This window comes from Grampus griseus (genome assembly GCF_964374135.1).
Source record: "Grampus griseus genome assembly, chromosome: 20".
NCBI lineage: Eukaryota > Metazoa > Chordata > Mammalia > Artiodactyla > Delphinidae > Grampus > Grampus griseus.
The window spans coordinates 24,977,657-24,997,044 of NC_139014.1; the positions used below are offsets into that span (position 1 = coordinate 24,977,657).

Genomic DNA, 19,388 nt, shown 5'->3' on the forward strand with positions numbered 1-19,388 from the left:
AAGATTAGGAGACCAGCTACCTGAGATGAGATTAAAGGAGTACAGGCCCTACACACACACTGATCTTGTCAGGGACCCCACCCTTGAACCACAGTTATAAAACCTTCATCAAATCCTCTGGGGTTGGAACACAGTTTTTCGAGGCAGAAGCCCAGCGTGTCTCCCTTTGCCTGGCAAAGCAATACCACTATCTTTTTCTGCTTCACCCAAAACTCTGTCTCTGAGATTTGATTCAGCACTATTATACAGAGAGGCCGAGCTTTCAGTAACAGATTCATGTAACTGCCACCAAAATCAAGATACAGAACGATTCCATTACCACAAGACTCCCTTGTGCTACCTTTTTAGGACATACCCATGCCCTCTCCCCAATCACTAACTCCTGGCAACCACTAATCTATTCTCTATCTCTATAATTTTGTTATCTCAAGAATGTTAAAAAAAAAAAAAGAGAATGTTATATAAATGCAATAATATAGTAATTTTTTTGTGATTGGTTTTTTTTTTTTTTTTGCAGTACGCGGGCCTTTCACTGTTGTGGCCTCTCCCGTTGCGGAGCACAGGCCCTGGACGCACAGGCTCAGCGGCCATGGCTCATGGGCCCAGCCGCTCCGCGTCATGTGGGATCCTCCCTGACCGGGGCACGAACCCATGCCCCTGCATCGGCAGGTGGACTCTCAACCACTGCGCCACCAGGGAAGCCCTGTGATTGGCTTTTTGTAGTCAGCATAATTCTCTTGAGATCTGCCCAAGTTGTTGCATGTACCAGTAGTTTCGTTTTTTATTGTTGTGTAGTGTTCCACAGTATGGATGGACCATAGTTTTTTTTTTTTCTTAATTTTTATTGGAGTATACTTGTTTTACAATGTTGTGTTAATTTTATGTGTACAGCAAAGTGAATCATGGACATTTGGGTTGTTTCCAGTTTTGGTCTATTACAAATGCTGCTATTGTTATCTGAAAACTGGGTTTGCCTCTTGGTGGGTGTCAAGCCAAAAGACACAACCAAGCCAAAGAGTGGGAGAAGGAAGACTTTATTACTTACAGCAAGTAAGGAGAACACCAGGGATCTTTCCCAAAGCAGTATCTCCCCAACAGCAAAACTGTGGAAGTTTTAAGCTAAGGGTACATGCGTATTCATGAAGGGGCTTGAGCAGAGGAGAATTTAGCATAGAATTGGGACAAAGGTTAACAGAGTCCAAGCTTTAGTTGATTGAAGTCATTAGGTTCAGTAAAGGTCAATATTATTATTACTTACGTTTTGACCAGTCTGGGATCTCAGCCTGTAGTTACCGTCCTCCAGCTGGGTGGGGGCCTTAGTTCCTGCAGAACTCAAAGATAGGTATTAGATTGTTATGTGTGTCTCTTGGATATAGGAAGAACTAGGAGGAATTAAGGGGAGGAATTAGGACTCTTTTATTACTGAGCTATTGTTTCCTGATTGCTTTCCCTTTGTTCCTGCATTCTTTAGTTCCCTTAAATCATTAATTACTGAGACCTCTTTGAGGGCAAGAATTGTGGCCAGGCTTGGATCACAAAGTGGCTTAGGCTAAAAACGGCTTCTCTTAAAGTAAAAAACAAACAAACAAACAAAAAAAACCAAGGTCAGTTCTCTTTCTCTGGGGACCCCTTACCCTATCTACTTACACTATAAACATTTGTGTACAAGTTTTTGTGTGAACAGAACATAAGTCATTTTCTCTGGGATAAACACCCAACAATGCAATCGCTGGTCATGTGGTAAGCACACGTTTAGTTTTATAAGAAGCCAAACTTTCCCAGAGTGGCTGTGTACCGTTTTACACTCCTGCCAGCAATGTGTGAGCGGATCCAGTTTCTCCACCTCCTTGAGAGCATTTGGTGGTGTCACTATTTTTTATTTTAGCCATCGTCAAAGGTGTGTAGTGATATCTCATTGTGGTTTTAATTTGCATTTCCCTAATGGCTAATGATGCTGAGTATCTTTTCATGTGCTTATTTGCCATCTGCATATCCTCTTCAGTGAAATATCTTGTCTTTTGCTCATTCTCTAATTGGATATTTTTTTAACAGTTGAGTTGTGAGAATTCTCTGTATAGTCTAGATACAAGGGCTGTGTTGTGTATGTGGTTTGCCAATATTTTCTCCCACCCTGTAGCTTGTTTTTTCATCCTCTTCTCAGGGTCTTCTGAAGAGCCAGAGGTTTTCATTTTGATAAGATCCAGTTTATCAACGTTTTCCTTGTATGAACTGTGCTTATGGTGGCAAGTCTAAAAACTCTGCCTAGCCCTTGGTCCTGAAGATTTTTTACCATGTTTTTTTCCTAAACTTTTTACAGTGTTGACTAAAAAAACCCACACAGCCTAAAAGTAGTGAGGTAAGTTTTATTTGATGACCCTACTGATGACTATAGCTTGGGAGACAATCTCTCAGATAGCTCTGAGGAACTGTTCCAAAGAGGTAAGGGAGAAGCCAGGATATATAGTTTTTGCTGAAAAAAACAAACAAGAAACATGTTAGTGGAACATCAAAAGATTACTGCTAATCAGTTTAGAGAACAGACTTGTGGTTGCCAAGGGGGAGAAGGGTGGGGGAGGGAAGGATTGGGAGTTTGGGATTAGCAGATGCAAACTATTATATATAGGATGGATAAACAACAAGGTCCTATTGTATAGCACAGGGAACTATATTCAGTATCCTGTGATAAACCATAATGGAAAAGAATATGAAAAGGAATATTTATATGTATAACTGAATCACTTTGCTGTACAGCAGAAATTAACACAACATTGTAAATCAACTATACATCAATAAATTTTTTAAAAAATTACTGCTAATCACACAAAAAGCTGCATTGGATAAAAAAAATACGCTCATTGAAATTATTCATTTGATACGCATCTTAACTATCTAGGGCCAGTACCCTGTTTTTCTCCTGATTTCCCTTCAGTGTGCACCATTGGGGAGGCTACAGTGGCTGATGGCTTGATGTCAGGCAGCAGTCTTTGTTTACTGAAATGGCAGGCAACATTTTCTTTTTTGTCCACATAGTTTTACACTTACAAAACTATGATCCATGTGGAGTGAATTTTCATTTAAAGTGGGAGGTTTAGGTAGAGGTGTTTCTTCTTCTTTTGCCTATAGATGTCCCATTGCTCCCGCACATTTGTTGAAAAGGCTCCTGATTCTGCTTTGTATCTTACCCCATCCATTCCTCCTACAGCAGTCAGAATGATTTTTTTAAAAAAATGTGTATCAGATGATATGATGCCCTACTCAAAATCTTCCAATCACTTCCCACCAAAACATAATCTTGCTGCTCTCCAACCGCAGTTTCTAGCGCTCAACGCCCACTATAATACTGGCCCTTGGGTAATCAGCAGAGTTGCTCCCTCACTTCATGCAGGTCTATTCTACTGCCACCTCCTTTAACCTTTAAAGTAGTTTACTGCTTCAATCTTCCTTCCGCCCTTGCCCTGCTTTTTCTTAACAACATTTGCATACTATGATATATTTCATATTAATTTGCTCATTTATTTATTGTTTGTCCCCATAACCAGCTCCAACAAAGTTTACTGCTATACCCCAGACCCTGAAACAATACCTGCCACACAGAAGTTACTCGATAAAAAATCTGCTTGACAGGCTGGAAAGAATGAGTAAATGTAAAACGAGGGCGACCGTCTACTTTTAGGTCAGGTGCTCGTTCAGACTCAATGAAAAGTGTGAGCGCCACCTCTCGGGAAGCCAATTTGCTCGAGAAAACAGTCACAGAATCTTAAGGAAAAAAAAAAAGATGGCGGTAGCCAGCCAGAAGAGCAGGAAAAAACAGTACCGGAAGTTTAACTTTGGAAATTGCTCCCTAGAATGACACCCGACTGTCAGGAGGAAGCGTAGGCGAGTGGTGTTCTGCAAAATGGGCCCTCCCGTAGCGGATCTGGGCAGAAGCGTTCCGCGCGGGCGGGTGCCGGGAACCACAAGGGGCGGGGGCGCATTTCCGGTGCCGGTGGCAGCAGAAGGAGTTGAAGCCCAAGTAGCCGGATTGGTGAGAAGGGTTCGGGGTACTGAAAGGAAAGGGAGAGGAAGGGGAGGGGGAGGCGAAGAGGTCGGATGAGTTCCGCTCTGAGAGGTGGCCAGGGTGATGGGGTGGGAGGGAAGCGCCTTTCGACAGGTGCAAACCTGTCAGCTCACGTCCCACGCCACGTGGACTCACCTTTGTCCGTGGCTGCTTTTCTCATCAGGACGCGACCGCAGGGGTTGTGCCGTATTTGTTTCTGTCTAGTGCAGTGCTGGGCTCTGAATGAATGACAGGTGTGTGTCAGGTGGATGTGGAGGACACTTAAAGAGACTGTTTGTAGCTCTTTAGCTCCATTTTCTCCTGGGGAATCCATGCTTGTCTCCAGCTTCCCCCGGGAGATCTCCGCCAGTTCTTGGGCTTGGTCTCTTTTTCTTGGAGGTGTAGGGTGATTATCATTTAAGACAGTTTCTTTGCTCTTATTGAGTGCTAGGCCCTGTGGCTAGGTACCAGGGACAGACACAGAAGTAATCCATCCGTGTATACAGGCGGCAGGCCAGTGGAGAGACAGAAAACAGAAAATTCAAACATATTGTTAAGGTGCTGAAATAAGAGGTAAGTACAGGAAGATAGAGCCAGGAGGTGGTGCTGTTATCCACAGAGGGATTGACTTTCAAGGTGAACGGACTCCTTTCTCATCTTGTGGAGACAGAGCAGGTCCTGAGCCCGATCTTTTTCTCTGTAAAAGGAAAAGTCTGGAATAGATACTTTCTAGGCTTCCTTCCAGCATGATGTCGCATATCAGATATTACTCATGGCAATAGTTCTCCCACAGTCCACCGTTCACTGGTTAGTCAGAATATTCATTACATCTCGTGATATAGCATAAGTTGCATAGGGTTGGGAAATCTGGACTTTGGTCCTCACTCGGGTGCTCTAGATCTGTTTCCTCATTTGTGAAAGAAGGGAATTGTAATGAAATAATCTGTAAAACCCCTTCTAGTTCTAATACCATGACTGTGGCGGTAGGTCAAACCATATTTTAGACTGCCCTGTACCAGACATCACTTTCCCATTATCACTGTGGTGTCCCTCATCTGGATAATTGAGAGATAGTGTCTTTTTTTTTTTTTTTTTTTTTACATCCCCTGCCTTAGTTCTGCCACAGTATTGGGTACACAGTAGATGCTTATGTTAGTTCAAAAACTGGATCCTGTACACAGAAGGAAAGGAGAGACTGAAGAAAGGCAGACCACTCCAGATTGGTAGGTAACAGGGGTAATGAGCAACGGAGCTTGAGGCCTATCTTGGGTGGTTGCGAGACGAGTAGGTCTCTGCTCTCGCCCACGAGGATTTTAAAAGTATGTGTAGAGGCCTTCACTAGGTACAGTCACATGTTCAGTTCAGATGGTCTCAACAACATCTTACTCTCTCAAGGCTGTGTCCTTCGAACAGCCCCTACTGTGGGGACAGTAGGCAGAGTGTACATTCCAAGGACAGGGGTGGGGGTGAGGAGCCTCCAGTTTCTGGGTTCAGCTGATAGTTATGACCTCCTCCAGTACTCCGCCGCTTGTGACTGGCCCTTGCAGTCTCACCCCCTTCTTCTGCAGGGTCAGAAGTGTGCCCTGAGAGGTTAGCAAGGGGTTCTGCCAGCATGGCGGTGGCTCATTTGGCAGCTCTCTGACTGCAGTGGAGGCAGATCCAAGAGAAAACATGGATTAAGATGAGTCCCCAAATAAGTAACAGTTTTCTCTATGAAGAGCCCCATAATCTGAACCATTGATTTCCTACGTCCCCTTATGAGGCAGTCATAATGTCCAAGGCTCTTCTGTTTTGGAGGACAGCTTTTCTCATGAAAGATATTTCAGTGATTGGTAACGACAGGCTTTGCAGGCTGTCATTTAAGGCTTGCTGGGTGAAGTTAGTAAGGGCTTCTCTGTATGCTATAATGTCCTCCAGGCCAATGGAGGGGACCAAGATGGTGGCTAAATGATTGTACCAGTAGAAAACGGAACATGCCCATCTGGCCTGGAGGAGAGGGAGGTTGGTGGCTTTAGGAACTTGACCCGGTTGTACATACCATACATATTGGCCGGGGCAGGCAGCGGTGGACTGGGGGCAGGATATGCCAGACCAGGAACCCCACCTTCTCCCCTCTTTCAAAGATGCATGTTTCATTCCAGCTATAGCACATTTCAACAGTCGGGCTTGCAGTAGGACAGCAGGATCCCAGTGGAGATTGAGTAAGTCTCCTGTACCCAGAGGTGTGAATTCACCCATCCCGGTGAGACATCCCATTGCAAATTCCAGTAGATAACTCCTTTCCCAGGTATGATGGGGCTTAGTGTTCTCAGCAGCACAGCACACGGATCCACAGAGAAAGTTGGGGCAGTGGCTGTTTCCCAAGACTTCCTTACTTGTATGGCATTGGGTGTCTTGTCAGGGGTCCCCAGTCTGGCATTTGGGGCCGTAGGTTCTTCTGGTTGATCATTCAAATGCATCAAAATCTGGGACAGTACTTTAGTCCACCCGGCCAAGGTGGTTTTTACCTGTTAGTAATTTAATCTGATGCTTTACTCTTCCATTTTTCCTTTCTGCCAGTCCTGCTGCCTGTGGGTTATAGGGGAGATGGAACTTCCATTTGATGTCATGTTCTTTTGCCCAGTCATGACCTTTGAAATATAACCCCCGATCACTGTGTATTCAACCAAGGTATCCATACATGGTCTTAGCTTCTCTAATCCCGATAGCGGCAGCCTGGTCTGTGAGGCAACAGGGGACAGCTTGGGTTGGGCCAGATGCAGTGTCCACAAACACCAGAGCATACTTAGGACCCTCACTAGGAAGGAGGGAGCCACTATAATCAATTGGCCGATTTCACATCAGTTGGGAGCTCTGGTGGGTGGCCCCAGACTCCTCTGGCAGTGGCCTTGGGTGTTGTTTAGAACACACAGGACATGCTATTACTGCATTAATCGAGTCACTGTATTTCAAAGGCGGTCCAGCATCCTTGGCAATATGTCATCCCCCTGGGCACTTCAGTGTTCCCTCTTCCTATGCACCCAAGGGTCAGTTGCTAGGACTCATTTCTGGCCCAGGGCATCAGCTTCTTGATTGCCAGAGGATGTCAGTGCCTTATGAGCCAGGGTGTGGAAGACAGTGAGGAGTGCCTCAGACTCTTGCAGGTGAACCCAAATGTCTTTTTACGTATCCAGACCCCACAAGGCTTATTTATGATCATTCACCTCTTGTCTTTCCATTGTCTAAGCCATAGGGTCAATCCCTTTAGAACAGCCCAACTGTCAGTGCAAAACATTAATGGCCAGGGCTCACCAGCCCGCTGGAGGCTGCCGTTTGTTCCTCTTTCCAGGCATGTGTATATCAGGCATCAGTGGGAATTTCCCGCGCTCCCTCTCTACAGGCCGACACAGGAACAGGGCCAGGACGTTTGGAGGATCTACGTTCTCTACAGGGCCTAGGAGCGCCCACATTTCTAGACAGCGGGCCGGTGGTAGGGTACTCCTCTGCTGCAAATAGACGTGTCATTTAGCCAGTGTGGGGGGTTTGAGCCATGGCAGAGGTGGGTAGATGGAACATATTCTGAACAACCCCTTCAAAGGAAGGGAAGTTCTTACCATGATGTGCTGTTTCTTTGTGAGAGGCTGTACCCGGAGGAATGCTGTGTACGCTGCTAGAAGCTGTTACTCTGCGGGGGTGTATTGGGTTTCTGCCCCCTTCCAGGGACCAAAAATCCTAGGGGTACTCTCTTTCTGTTGTCTCTCCCACAGTGCCCAACCCAGATGTGCTGGAGTCACAGACACATCTAACTCAAATGGTAGTCCGGCTTGGGAGATGCCCAGAACTTCAATTTGCTTCACTAATATTTTTGCCATCTGAAAGGCGGCTTGCTGCTCTGATCCCCAGTCCCACGTATGCCCTCTCATTACCAGGTGGTATAAGGGATGGAGGCCCTGTGCCAGATGGGGAATAAAAGTCCTCCAAAACCCCCAAATTCCTACCAAGGCTTGCACCTCTTTCACATTCTTAGGGGTTGGATAGGCTTGTCCATTATCAATGACAACTTCTGGGACAACTTGAATCTTACCCAAACGAAGGACGGCCAGAAATGTTACTGAGGTGCCTGGGCCTTGAATTTTTTGTGGATTCACTGCCCATCCTCTCCCTCACAGATGTTCCAGCAAAGCCTGCAGAGTGTCCTGCAACAGGGGCAAGTCTTCACGTGTGAACATTATATCATCAATGTAATGGGCCCGTTTTACTGAAGTGGGGAAGGGGAACAGGTGCAGGTCTTGGGCTATAATCCCATGACATGTGGTGGGGCTGTGCAGGTAGCCGTGAGGAAGTCCTTGAAACGTCCATTACTGTCCCTCTCAACATGAAGGCAAATGGATCGTAGGTATCAGAAACCTGTGCTTGTTAAAGTTTTTCCATAAAAGTCCTTGAATGTGAAGCATTTTTGCAGGAACAGTTTTGCAAAACCATCAGAGTACAGCAATGACTGTAAATGAAAAAAGACTTTAAAATGGCCGTGGTTAAAGATCTGATGAGAGTTCATTATAATACAGTCGACAAGGGAATTTGATTGTTTTTGTGACATACATTTTAAAATTATAACTAATAACATCATATCAGGACATATCAGATTTTTAGGAATTTCATACAAATACAGCCCAAAGAAAGTTTAACATCACTTCTTTTTTTTTTTAAATTTATTTATATTTATTTATTTTATTTTTGGCTGCTTTGGGTCTTTGTTGCTGAGCGCAAGCTTTCTCTGGTTGCGGCGAGCCGGGGCTACTCTTTGTTGCGTAAGCTTCTTCTCACTGTGGTGGCTTCTCTTGTTGCGGAGCACGGGCTCTAGGCTCGCGGGCTTCGGTAGTTGAGGCATGTAGGCTCAGTAGTTGTGACTCATGGGCTCTAGAGCGCAGGCTCAGTAGTTGTGGTGCACGGGCTTAGTTGTTCCACGGCATGTGGGATCTTCCCGGACCAGGGCTCGAACCCGTGTCCCCTGCATCGGCAGGCAGATTCTTAACCACTGTGCCACCAGGGAAGTCCCTAACATCACTTCTTATTTGACAGAGTTTCCCATATAATTTAATATCTCAAATAGGCTAATTAGTTTAATATCTCTCTTTTATAAGGAAAGAGAATACGTCTTTTGAGACGTTCCAGGGGCCCTCTGGAAAATCCCAAAGTTAGTTCTAGGTCAGCATAACTTTATTTAGAATTAGATTTTGGGGGAGCTTGTCAAAAATACCAAAAGGTTTTAAAACACTAGATTAAATAGGATCTTAGCTCACTGTGAAACAGTACTTAGTTTTCTATTTAACTTAAGTGACAAAGACTCCAAAGGCAAATACAGAAAGTTACATAATTGTAAAAAAAACCTTAGCTCTTTTAATAGAGAAGATTCAGTTTTCTTAAGTAATTGAAGATGTGATAAAGACAACATGAAGCACAAGAAATTATTTGGATAAAACCACAGAATCTTTTTTCTGGGCAGGTTACTCAAAAGGTAAAGGAAAACCTCTTACAGTCCCATAAGGAACAGACCAGTAGTCCAACAAAACTTTGTCCTTTGAGCAGATGAAAGAAAATTGTTTCAGCTTTATATAAGTACACTATTGATATCAAAGCTTATTTTTCTTTAGGCCAACTAAATAGAGCTCTTTTACAAGTTAATTTTGACAATACTCTCTGGAGATAGAAAAACATCACCTATATATAACAAATCCATAGACATACGAACATACTGACAGACACAAACAGAGAATCCATAGCTTTCTCTCCAGAACTTTAGCCGTGAATCAAGTATCCGCCCACATGGCTGAAGCCTTTTACTAATATTTGCGAGAAGATTTTAAAAATTTGGGGATTCCGTGGTGGTCCAGTAGTTAGGACTCCATGCTTCCACTGCAGGAGGAATGGGTTTGATCCCTGATGGGGGAACTAAGATCCCTCAAGCCATGCAGTGTGGCCAAAAAAAAAAAAATTTTGTACTTGCCTTTGATGAATAATCTTAGGGAAACTGTGGACTAGATTTTGTGTGAGGGTGCTCCTATAGCAGTCTGTGTTTTCACCACCGCCCCCCCCCCTTTTTCTTTGGTCTGTGGGCAGTGTTTTAGTTATTTCCTGTGGTGTTTACATTTCAAAGACATGGTAAGATTTATAACTTCAAGGAACAGAGAAGGAATGCAAGTTTTCTCTTAAGAGTTTTGGGGTGTATTTCTCTATTATCAGAAGTCTAGGGTAACAACTATTTAAAGTTTTTCTTTGTATTAGGCGTCGGACAGCATGGGGCGCTTCATCCGTTTCATTCTCAGTCACCACAACATCCTCCCCTTTGTGCTCCTCACTTTCCCAGGGTTTCTGTCTCTTAGTGTCCTAATCAGGCTTTGACACAGCACTTGGACATTAATCTGCAGCAGCTTGTGCTCTCCTAGCTTTGTCATATGACAAGCTAAGATCTCCAGTTTATAATCCTGCTCTCTCATCTTGTCTGCCAGCCCCAAAGCTGGCAGAGCAGTGGACACCTGCACGTTCTTCTCTAACTTCAGCTCTTCTTCCAACTGTCTCACTCGAGCTGCAGCCTCTAGTTGTGCATCTGTGGCCAGTGGCCTGCCCTCAGTAGAGGCCAGCCCACTGCGGCAGCCATTCATTTTCCTTCTTTGCTGCTCTGTGTAGTTTCTCTAATAAATGCAATAAAGCAGCCGGTGTTCTTGGGGCATCCTTGTTTTCATGTGGTGGTCTGCAAGTATCAAACATACAGGCCACCCTCCCCACATAGAGGTCGATGTTCAGCTTGGGATTTCCCCCAGGGATGCCTCTTTCCCAAGGCCCATTTCTTCAGTCTCCTGGCTGGCTCACAAATTGTCAGTCCACACACTGGCCCCTGTACAGAGAGGACCAGGAGAGACCAAAGAGGTTGACCACTCCAGGTTGGAAGGTAGCAGTTTTAATAAGTAAGGGAACATACATATGAGGCTTGTCTTGGCTGGCTGCATTGTACCCACCCACCCGAATCTTAAAGTTTATATAGTTTATATAAACTTATATAGTTTAACTGGGTTCAGTCACATGTTCAGTCCAGATGGTCTCAACAACCCTTACTCTCTCAAGGCTGTGTCCTTGTAACGGCTCCTACTGTGGGAACAGTGTACAGAGTATACATTCCAGGGACAGGAAAAGGGTGCGGAGCCTCCGATTGCCTGAGTCCAGATCGAGGGTGAACTGGCAATCATGTCCTCTTGACATGACTTAACAGAAGCTTATTAAATCAAATGAAATAGAAATTATAGGCCCTGCTTTTGGACCCTTCCCCACTCTGGGGTATTAGTTCCTAGATGAGGGGACTGAGGAGGAATCAGGTTTTACCAGAGAGTCCTGGAGTTGACGTTGCAGATTTAAACCAGCTTTAGGGAGGTAATCCCCTTGAGAAGGATAATGATGTAGGCAGGATATTGTTTGTGGTGTTGTTTCATCCCTCCACCCGTCTATCCCCAGGACCATGGCCAATAGCGAGCGCACCTTCATTGCCATCAAGCCCGATGGAGTCCAGCGCGGCCTTGTGGGAGAGATCATCAAGCGTTTTGAGCAGAAGGGATTCCGCCTTGTTGCCATGAAATTCATGCAGGTAAGTGGACTTCATTCTTGCTATTTCTGTTATTTCATAGAAATAGGAGAACATCATAGGTCAGCCTCTCTGTTTCTCCCTTCAGCTCATTTTAGGCGTCTCCATTTAGGGTGAACACAAATGTCCTAAAACCCGGAAACTCCTCGGTGGCATCTCCGCTGAGTCTTGGAGCAAAAAAAGTTATTTGCGACTTTCAGAAGTAGCCTCCCTTTCCTCTTGGCAATGCAGGGTTCCACCTATTACTGCAGCACTGTGATTTCTGACGCAAAGCCCTGGGCTTGTTTGAGCTCCTGATCATGAGCTTCCTGAGCAGATTTTAGAGACCCCCCTCTCCTCCCCACTGTCCCCACCGTTTGAGGCAGGTTGTTTTTCAGCAAGGAGGTCTTTCTATCATTGTTAACACCTGCCTACTGTCTAGCATATATTAGGCACCATCAGGGCATGTAGAGGAAAGTTGTGATTTTGCCCTTGGAGCGGCCCACCTGAAACAGCAGAGGGCAGACACACTTGCAAGATACCTACAAAACAATATTTCAAAAAATGCAAAGGATTGATTGAGCAAGAACCCATCTGCAAACAGACCTGGGAAATAAGAATTTAAATTCTCAAAGCAAGTACATTAGGGGATCATCTTTTTTTCCTATTAAGAGTCAACTTTAATGAATGAATCAGAAAAAAAAGAGTGGGGGGTGGGTCACGCAGCTTGTGGGATCTTAGTTCCCTGACCAGGGATCGAACCTGGGCCCTGGCAGTAAAAGCGCCAAGTTCTAACCACTGGGTCGCCAAGGAATTTTAAATTTAGTTTGATTTGCATTTTAGTTCCTGTGTGATGTTTTAGAAAAACTGTGTTAATATAAAAGGGAGAAGACTGAGGTTAATGCTGAGGGGAGAGTGGGACAGAATGATTCGAGCCAGGTATTGGACAAGCAGTGCTCTCCAGAGAGTTTGTATATTAAATTAGGATTTTTTTTTAATGCAACTTTATTGGAGTATAATTGCTTCACAATACCGTGTTAGTTTCTGTTGCACAACAAAGTGAATCAGCCATATGCATACACATGTCCCCGTATCCCCTCCCTCTTGAGCCTCCCTCCCACCCTCCCTAGCCCACCCCTCTAGGTCATCGCAAAGCACTAAGCCTATCTCCCTGTGCTATGCGGCTGCTTCCCACCAGCCAACTATTTTACATTCGGTAGTGTATACACGTCAATGCTACTCTCACTTCGCCCCAGCTTCGACCTCCCACCCCATGTCATCAAGTCCATTCTCTATGTCTGCCTCTTTATTCCTGCCTTGCAACTAGGTTCATCAGTTTTGAAGGTAAAGTGAAATCAAAGTATTGTTGATCGGATATTTACCACGTGCTGGGCACATGTGTTTTTTCATCTAGGTCTCATGACAACCCAGAGAAGTACTTAATCCTTTTCCCGTGGTTGTTAGTGATAGGAAGCTGAGGCTTGGAGAAGTTAAGTAATGTGTGGTTATCCAGTCAGTGATGCAGCTGGGATTTTAACCCAGGTCTCTCTGACCCCTAAGTGCATACATTTTGTCCTTTATACTGAGTTTCCTATCAAGGGCATGGACTTGGTGAAGAATGGGAGGAGGGATAGCTGCCATGAGCCTACAGGGTTATTTATTTATTTAAATTTTTTTTCTTTAAAAAAAAAATTAGATTAAATTAATTAATTAATTAAGGCCTTTATTCTCTGAATAAATATGAAGAGAAATGGCCTGGTTCAGTTTGCTTCTCATCCAATGCTGAGACCACCTCCCTGTAACATTTTAGCTGAGGCTTGCTTGGGCGTGGAAATTTATTGTATTGTTAGTTTTCCTGTGTAAAATACCATGGCTGGATTCAATTCTAATGTTCTGTAATTTTATGCTGATCAATCAAGGACAGTAGGGGGAAAACTGGTACAAAGCTGAAGCACTTTTAGTCCCTGTCACTTCTTCCCTTTGGTAAAGTCAAGAGTGAATTGGGTTATAATAGAACAAGTGAGCTGAGAGCTCACGTTTTAAACAGCAGGATGGGTAAGTGGGAAATAACTAAATTGCTGGTTCTTAGATAGTTTTGGGATCAATTCTCTTCTCTATCCTGTGGGATAGGCTTCTGAAGACCTTCTCAAGGAGCACTATATTGACCTGAAGGACCGTCCATTCTTTGCTGGCCTGGTGAAATACATGCACTCAGGGCCAGTGGTTGCCATGGTGAGTGTAACATGTGTGGGATGTTGATGTGAATGACTCAGCTGGGAGTGAAGAGTGAATGTTGTGATTCTTGCTTCTAAGGCCAGGTCCTCATTGTTGCAGAGGATTCTGAGGCTAGGGCATTGGACATTTAGGGTATGAGTCAGCTCTCTGGCTCACCAAAGACAAAATACCTTTGCTTGCTGAACTGAAGACTCCCATCTGGGAGAAATCAGGAGAGATATGCCTGATTGTAAGCTCCTGGAGGTGAGGGAGACTGTGTCTTGTTTATTGCAGTGATTCTTCTCTTAGTATGTATTGGTTGTCATCTTTGTGCCAGGCTCTTTTAGACACTGGGGATACAATCATGAATGAGACAAAATAGGTAACTGTTTTCATAGCTTTCCTTGCCTACGTATCCTGAAAAGGGAGGATGGGCAGATAATAAAGAAACCAAAAAACATATATATATCAGCTAATGATTAGTGATGTGCACAGAAATGAAATAGGATTATGTGATAGCAAGTGAGCGCTTTAGACTGGGTGGTCAAGGAACGTGATTTTCAAGCTGAGATCTGGATGAGAAGGAGCCGGCTGTGTACAAATTCACAGTGAAGAGCATTCTCAACCATGAAAATAGCATGTGCAAAGGACCTGGGGTGGGGAACTTTTTGAGGTACAGAAAGACGCTTGGCGTAACTGAAGCCTGGTGGGTGAAAGGGAAGGTTGGATGAGATTAATCCATAGGCACAGGCAGAGGCCAGATTATGTAGGGCTGTCTCAGCCCTGTACTTCCTGAGTGCTGGGAAGCTATGGGAGGTTTCTACACTTGGTGTTTTAGAAGGGCCACTCTGTGTCAAGAATGGATTGTAGAAAGGCAAGAGGAGGGCAGGGAGACCAATATACCCAGTGCTGGAACACTTAGATGCCCCATAAGTATTTGTTCGATGAATGAATGTCATTTTAAGGGGGTGCTTTTTCTTTTTCTGTGGAATTAATAGTTTTCAGATTTTCTGCTGAGATTGGTTTCCTTCCTTGACCATATTTTCTTTTGCCCTTGGAGGTCTGGGAGGGGCTGAATGTTGTGAAGACAGGTCGAGTGATGCTTGGGGAGACCAACCCTGTGGACTCCAAGCCTGGGACCATCCGTGGGGACTTCTGCATCCAAGTTGGCAGGTGAGAGTCGGTGCATTTTACTGTTTTCTAAAATCCAAGTGCCACGAGAATTTGGGTTTCTGAAGCTGAGGGTAGACATGATTCCATATACAGAGCAATTTGTAATCAGAGTTTGTTTTCCTTCTTAATTGGTGTTTGGCTTTGCAGGCCCCCTGCCTTTGGTCATCAACATCACTATGGTTGTGCCTTTGTTGTGAGAGTAGAACCTGGTACAATGCGCTTTGCTGGCCAGAGTCCTTCCTGAGGCTCCCGCTGCTCGCATCAGTGTTGCTAGGAGGGCTGGACGTGGAGAGGGCATTCTTTATCCTTACATTAGTGGCAGTCATGGGTTTTTTCTTTTGACATGGAATAATGTATATGGAGCTTTGGTTTTTTCTGCTCTGGTGGCTGTAGGCTTTCTGGCAATGGACATGAGGGGAGCTTCTGGGCAGTTTAATCCTTCTGACCTTGGTAATGTGGCCATCTCTTTTCCCATCCAGGAACATTATCCACGGCAGTGATTCTGTGGAGAGTGCAGAGAAGGAGATTGGCTTGTGGTTTCACCCTGAGGAACTGGTGAATTACAAGAGCTGTGCTCAGAACTGGATCTACGAGTGACATGGAAGCAGACCACAGTGCTTGTCCCACCCCACTTCCCCTCCCTCTCATGGGCAGGGGCCAGGTCATAGCAAATCTAGTTATTTCTGAGAACTTGCTTTTCATCTGGAGGGAAACTCTTGGAGCTGCGGATGCTCCCTGTACAGTGTTATGTGCTATCATCAGATTAAAATGTTTCATCTCAAGGAAGGAGTCATTGAGTAAGGTACTTCGTATTGTCGTATTGTTTGTATTCTTTTTTCTTTTTCACGTATTCTGGCTAACCTAAGCTAATAGAGAGTGTAAATACTATATAAGTTATATTGGCCTGAGAGATGACACATACACACACATTCTTTGCCTGTCCCTCTCTTCCCCCTGCATTCCATCCACTCTTGGCACTGACCCAGTCAACAGCTCTCTGTCCGGGATCTGCTACGTTGCCAAGACTGTCCTGTGCATCGAAGATTCCCTGGAAATAAAAGATACCCTTCCTGCCCTTGAGAAGCTCTCAGGGATTCAGTGGCTGGGGGAGGGTGAGAAGTTGTAACTACTCCAAAGCCAAGAAGCTATGTGGATAGTGGGCCTGGATTTCTGGGATGACCTCAAAAGAAGCAGAAGATATCTTGTGAGTAGTTTTGATTAGTTAGGATATTGATTTGGTTGCTTTAATAGAGACAAGATGGAAATTTACTTATCATTTACTTAAAAGTTCAAACTGGAGATCTGATGTAGATCACTGTGACTATAGTTAACAATACTGTACTATATATTTGAAATTTGCTAAGAGGGTAGATCTGTGCTCTCATCACAAGAAAGAGAGAGAGAGAGAGAGAGAGAGAGGGGAAGGGAGGGAAGGAAGGAAGGAAGGAAGAGAGAGAAAGAAAGGTAGATAGAAAGAAGGAAAGGAAATGGTAACTGGAGGAAGCCGTTGTTATGTTAATTAGCGTGATTGTATTAGCTTGCAGCTAGATACAGCCACAGGACTAAGTTCTGGCCAAAGAGACACGAAAAAGTGAAGGTGGTAAATTCAAGGTTGTACCCTGAAAAGGAAGGGATAATCATACTTCCCTTCTCAACTTGCCGGAAGGCGGATATAGGGGTGGTAACGGTCTTGGATTGGTTGGAGGGAACTGAATCTCTGGACCACCTCAAGGATCAGAGCCTTACCACCATCACCACTTCTATGTACCGTACCTGCTTAGATTTTTTTCCCCCAGTTTTATTGAGATACAACTGACAAATAAAATTGTAAGACATTTAAAATGTACAACATGATGATTTGCTGTAAGTTACATTGTGAAAGGATTTCTCCCATGGGGGGGCCACCTTTTGTTTGGGCAGCTGAGGAATAGATGCGTTTCTGTTTCATACAAAGAATGGGGAGTGAAATAGAGTACCAGGACTTTGGGGGAATGAATATGTGTGTAGCGAGGCAGGAGGGTCATGAAACTGCACAGCTCATCTCAGGACTTAATGGAGCTCAGGTTCTTTATGTCTTGGCACAGAAGGAATTCAGCAAGAGACAAAGTGATAGGTAAGAAGTAGATTTATTAATATAGGACACTTGTGAAGGATACAAGTGGGCAGGCAAGAGGGCTTTTCCCTGAGAACTAAGTGGGCTACGTTTTTATAATCAAAGGAAAAGTGAGGAGGGGAGAAGACCACCTTCTTCCTCTTCCTTTGTAAAGATGTTGCAGGAAAATGGGGTGCGAGAGAATGGTCATGTCCCAGGTCTTGGGCGAGCTCCTGGGACAGGCTGCTAAGTGAGGGTACTTGGCTTCGCGCAGGAGAGAATTCAAGAGCAAGCCATAGTGAAGTCAAAGAGGTTGACTGAGAGAGATGCACATTCTGTTACTGAACTTGTGTTCGTGTGCCTGATGCACAGTGAGGCCGGACAATTCCTAAATGTTGGAGTTTGGAGCAGAGCAAGGCTTATTGCAGGGCCATGCAAGGAGACGGGTGGCCCATGCCCCTGAAACCCCCAACTCCCCAAAGGGTTTCAGCAAAGCATTTTTAAAGGCCAGGTTGGCGGGGGTGGGGGTGGTGGGGGTGGTGGGGTAGGGGTGTGGGGGGGTGGAGGGTGGGGTGGGGGAGAGGGTGTGTGTGTCACAGGGTATGTGATCAGCTTGTGCACAGTTCTCTAATTGGTTGATGGTGAAGTAACAGGGTGGTGCCCCAGGGGTTAACATAATCAGTCCTTAGGCTCCAGGAGGCCTGGGGGCTCTGTGTTCATGGTCATCAAATAGTTAATATCTTCCATTTGGTGGGGGGTTTTCACATCTGTAAAACAACTCAGGAAATGTGCCTCAGGTACTGTTATCTGGGTACTTCAGAGAGGAGCTAGAGCAGAGGATATGGGGGAAGGGTCTGCCCCAGAAGGCCCCACAGGGTCCTGCTCAGTTACAATTCCATAGACAGAATGCAGTCTGTGTCAGAAGGCAGAGCAGGCCCGAGGTGCGGGGGTGGTTGGTTTTCATGGGCTGGGTAATTCCATAGGCTAAGGAGTGGGAGGAATATTCTAACTACCTCGGAGAAGGCTCAGGGATTTCCAGGATTTGGGCCACTGCCCACTTTTTGGCCTTTATGGTTGGCCTTGGAACTGTCATGGTGCCGGTGGTTGTGTCATTTAGCAGGCTAATGTATTACAGTGAGCGTATAATGAGGCGCAGGTTCTACTGGAAGTTGAATCTTCCACCATCTTGGGCCTAGTCGGTTCTAACCAGTTCTTGTTGTATCCAGTTTTTCTCAAGGGCTGTGTCATTCTTTAAGGATTGTGCCCTGCCCCCTTGCCTCTTCATTTATACCTTCCACAGTTAAGGACAGTCTTCCCAGGAAGGAAAGGAGAGGTGAAAGGCAGAGGGCTGCTGTTGGCTGTACCGCAAGGTAGTGACCAGACCAAGGGGCAAACGGCTCTGCGGAGAAATATCCAGTGAAATTCCCACTCTTTCCCACAATTGACATTTGCTAACCCTGAAAAGGAAGCCCAAATAAAAGTGTACTGCCGATTGAGGCCCAAGGGAACACTGGGTGTCCTTGCTCCAGAATGAAGACTGCTCGTGTACTGTGGTTTAATGCTCTGCAACTAGAAGTTTGGAAAGCCAGCAGGGTATAATAGAGGCCTGGACTGTCACAGCATCTAACACAGGTTATCAGTGCAGTGCCAGGACCACTAGGGTGATGACACATGATTCCTGTAGTCAGCTCACCGCCCTGAGGAGAGAGACTCAGGGGCTCTGCCCACCTCAGGCTGTAAGCACTGCTGGAGGGGTGGGGGTGGGGGTGGGGGTGAGTGTACACTTACTGAGAGGAGGGGCTTGCTGGCTCCTCCAGGGAAGCTGGGCACCACCAAAGGGTGGCTAGTGGTTTGTCAGGCAGAGAAGAGATAGGGATTGTCTGCAAATGTATGACAGGCCTGATTTCTATGAGAGAATCTAGAATCTTGTCAAGGGTGTGTCTCAGGCTGAACTGGATAACCTGGCCACACAATGATGCTGGGGGCAGAGATCATCATCTCAGGGTGGGAACAGGGCAGCTTAACTGGGCTGGGAAGGTGGGTGGGGAGACAGGCAGGAGGGAGCAGGGTATGGGGTATTTTGCTAAATTAGCCTTGGATGCCATCCTCCAGGCAGGGGGAGTCATCAAAGCAGGGCCGAGGGTCAGATGGTGTTTGGGGAGGGTGCTGAGGGAGGCTCCTTGCGGGAGAAGTGAGGTGGACGCGCATTGGGAGGCCGCCAGTTCGGATGAGGGAGGTGGAGGGCTTGAAGCAGGGCTCAAGCAGAGGGGAGGGAAGGGGAAACT

The 19,388-nt window shown here is 45.5% G+C and overlaps 1 protein-coding gene across 2 annotated transcripts; it reads left to right on the plus strand.

The window, feature by feature from the left end:
• Positions 1 to 3,942: 3,942 nt before the first annotated feature.
• LOC309837500 (nucleoside diphosphate kinase A 1) lies at positions 3,943 to 15,793 on the plus strand. 2 transcript variants are annotated; one of them, XM_082678012.1, is made up of 5 exons: positions 3,943 to 4,024; positions 11,519 to 11,648; positions 13,755 to 13,856; positions 14,899 to 15,011; positions 15,491 to 15,793. In XM_082678012.1, the coding sequence occupies exons 2-5, from the start codon at positions 11,523 to 11,525 to the stop codon at positions 15,606 to 15,608; spliced, it is 459 nt and encodes a 152-aa protein (XP_082534138.1). In that variant the 5' UTR covers positions 3,943 to 4,024; positions 11,519 to 11,522; the 3' UTR covers positions 15,609 to 15,793. The 2 variants fall into 2 exon arrangements, with proteins under 2 accessions (XP_082534138.1, XP_082534139.1); XM_082678013.1 differs by lacking the exon at positions 3,943 to 4,024 and adding an exon at positions 6,195 to 6,237.
• The last annotated feature ends 3,595 nt before the right edge of the window (positions 15,794 to 19,388 follow it).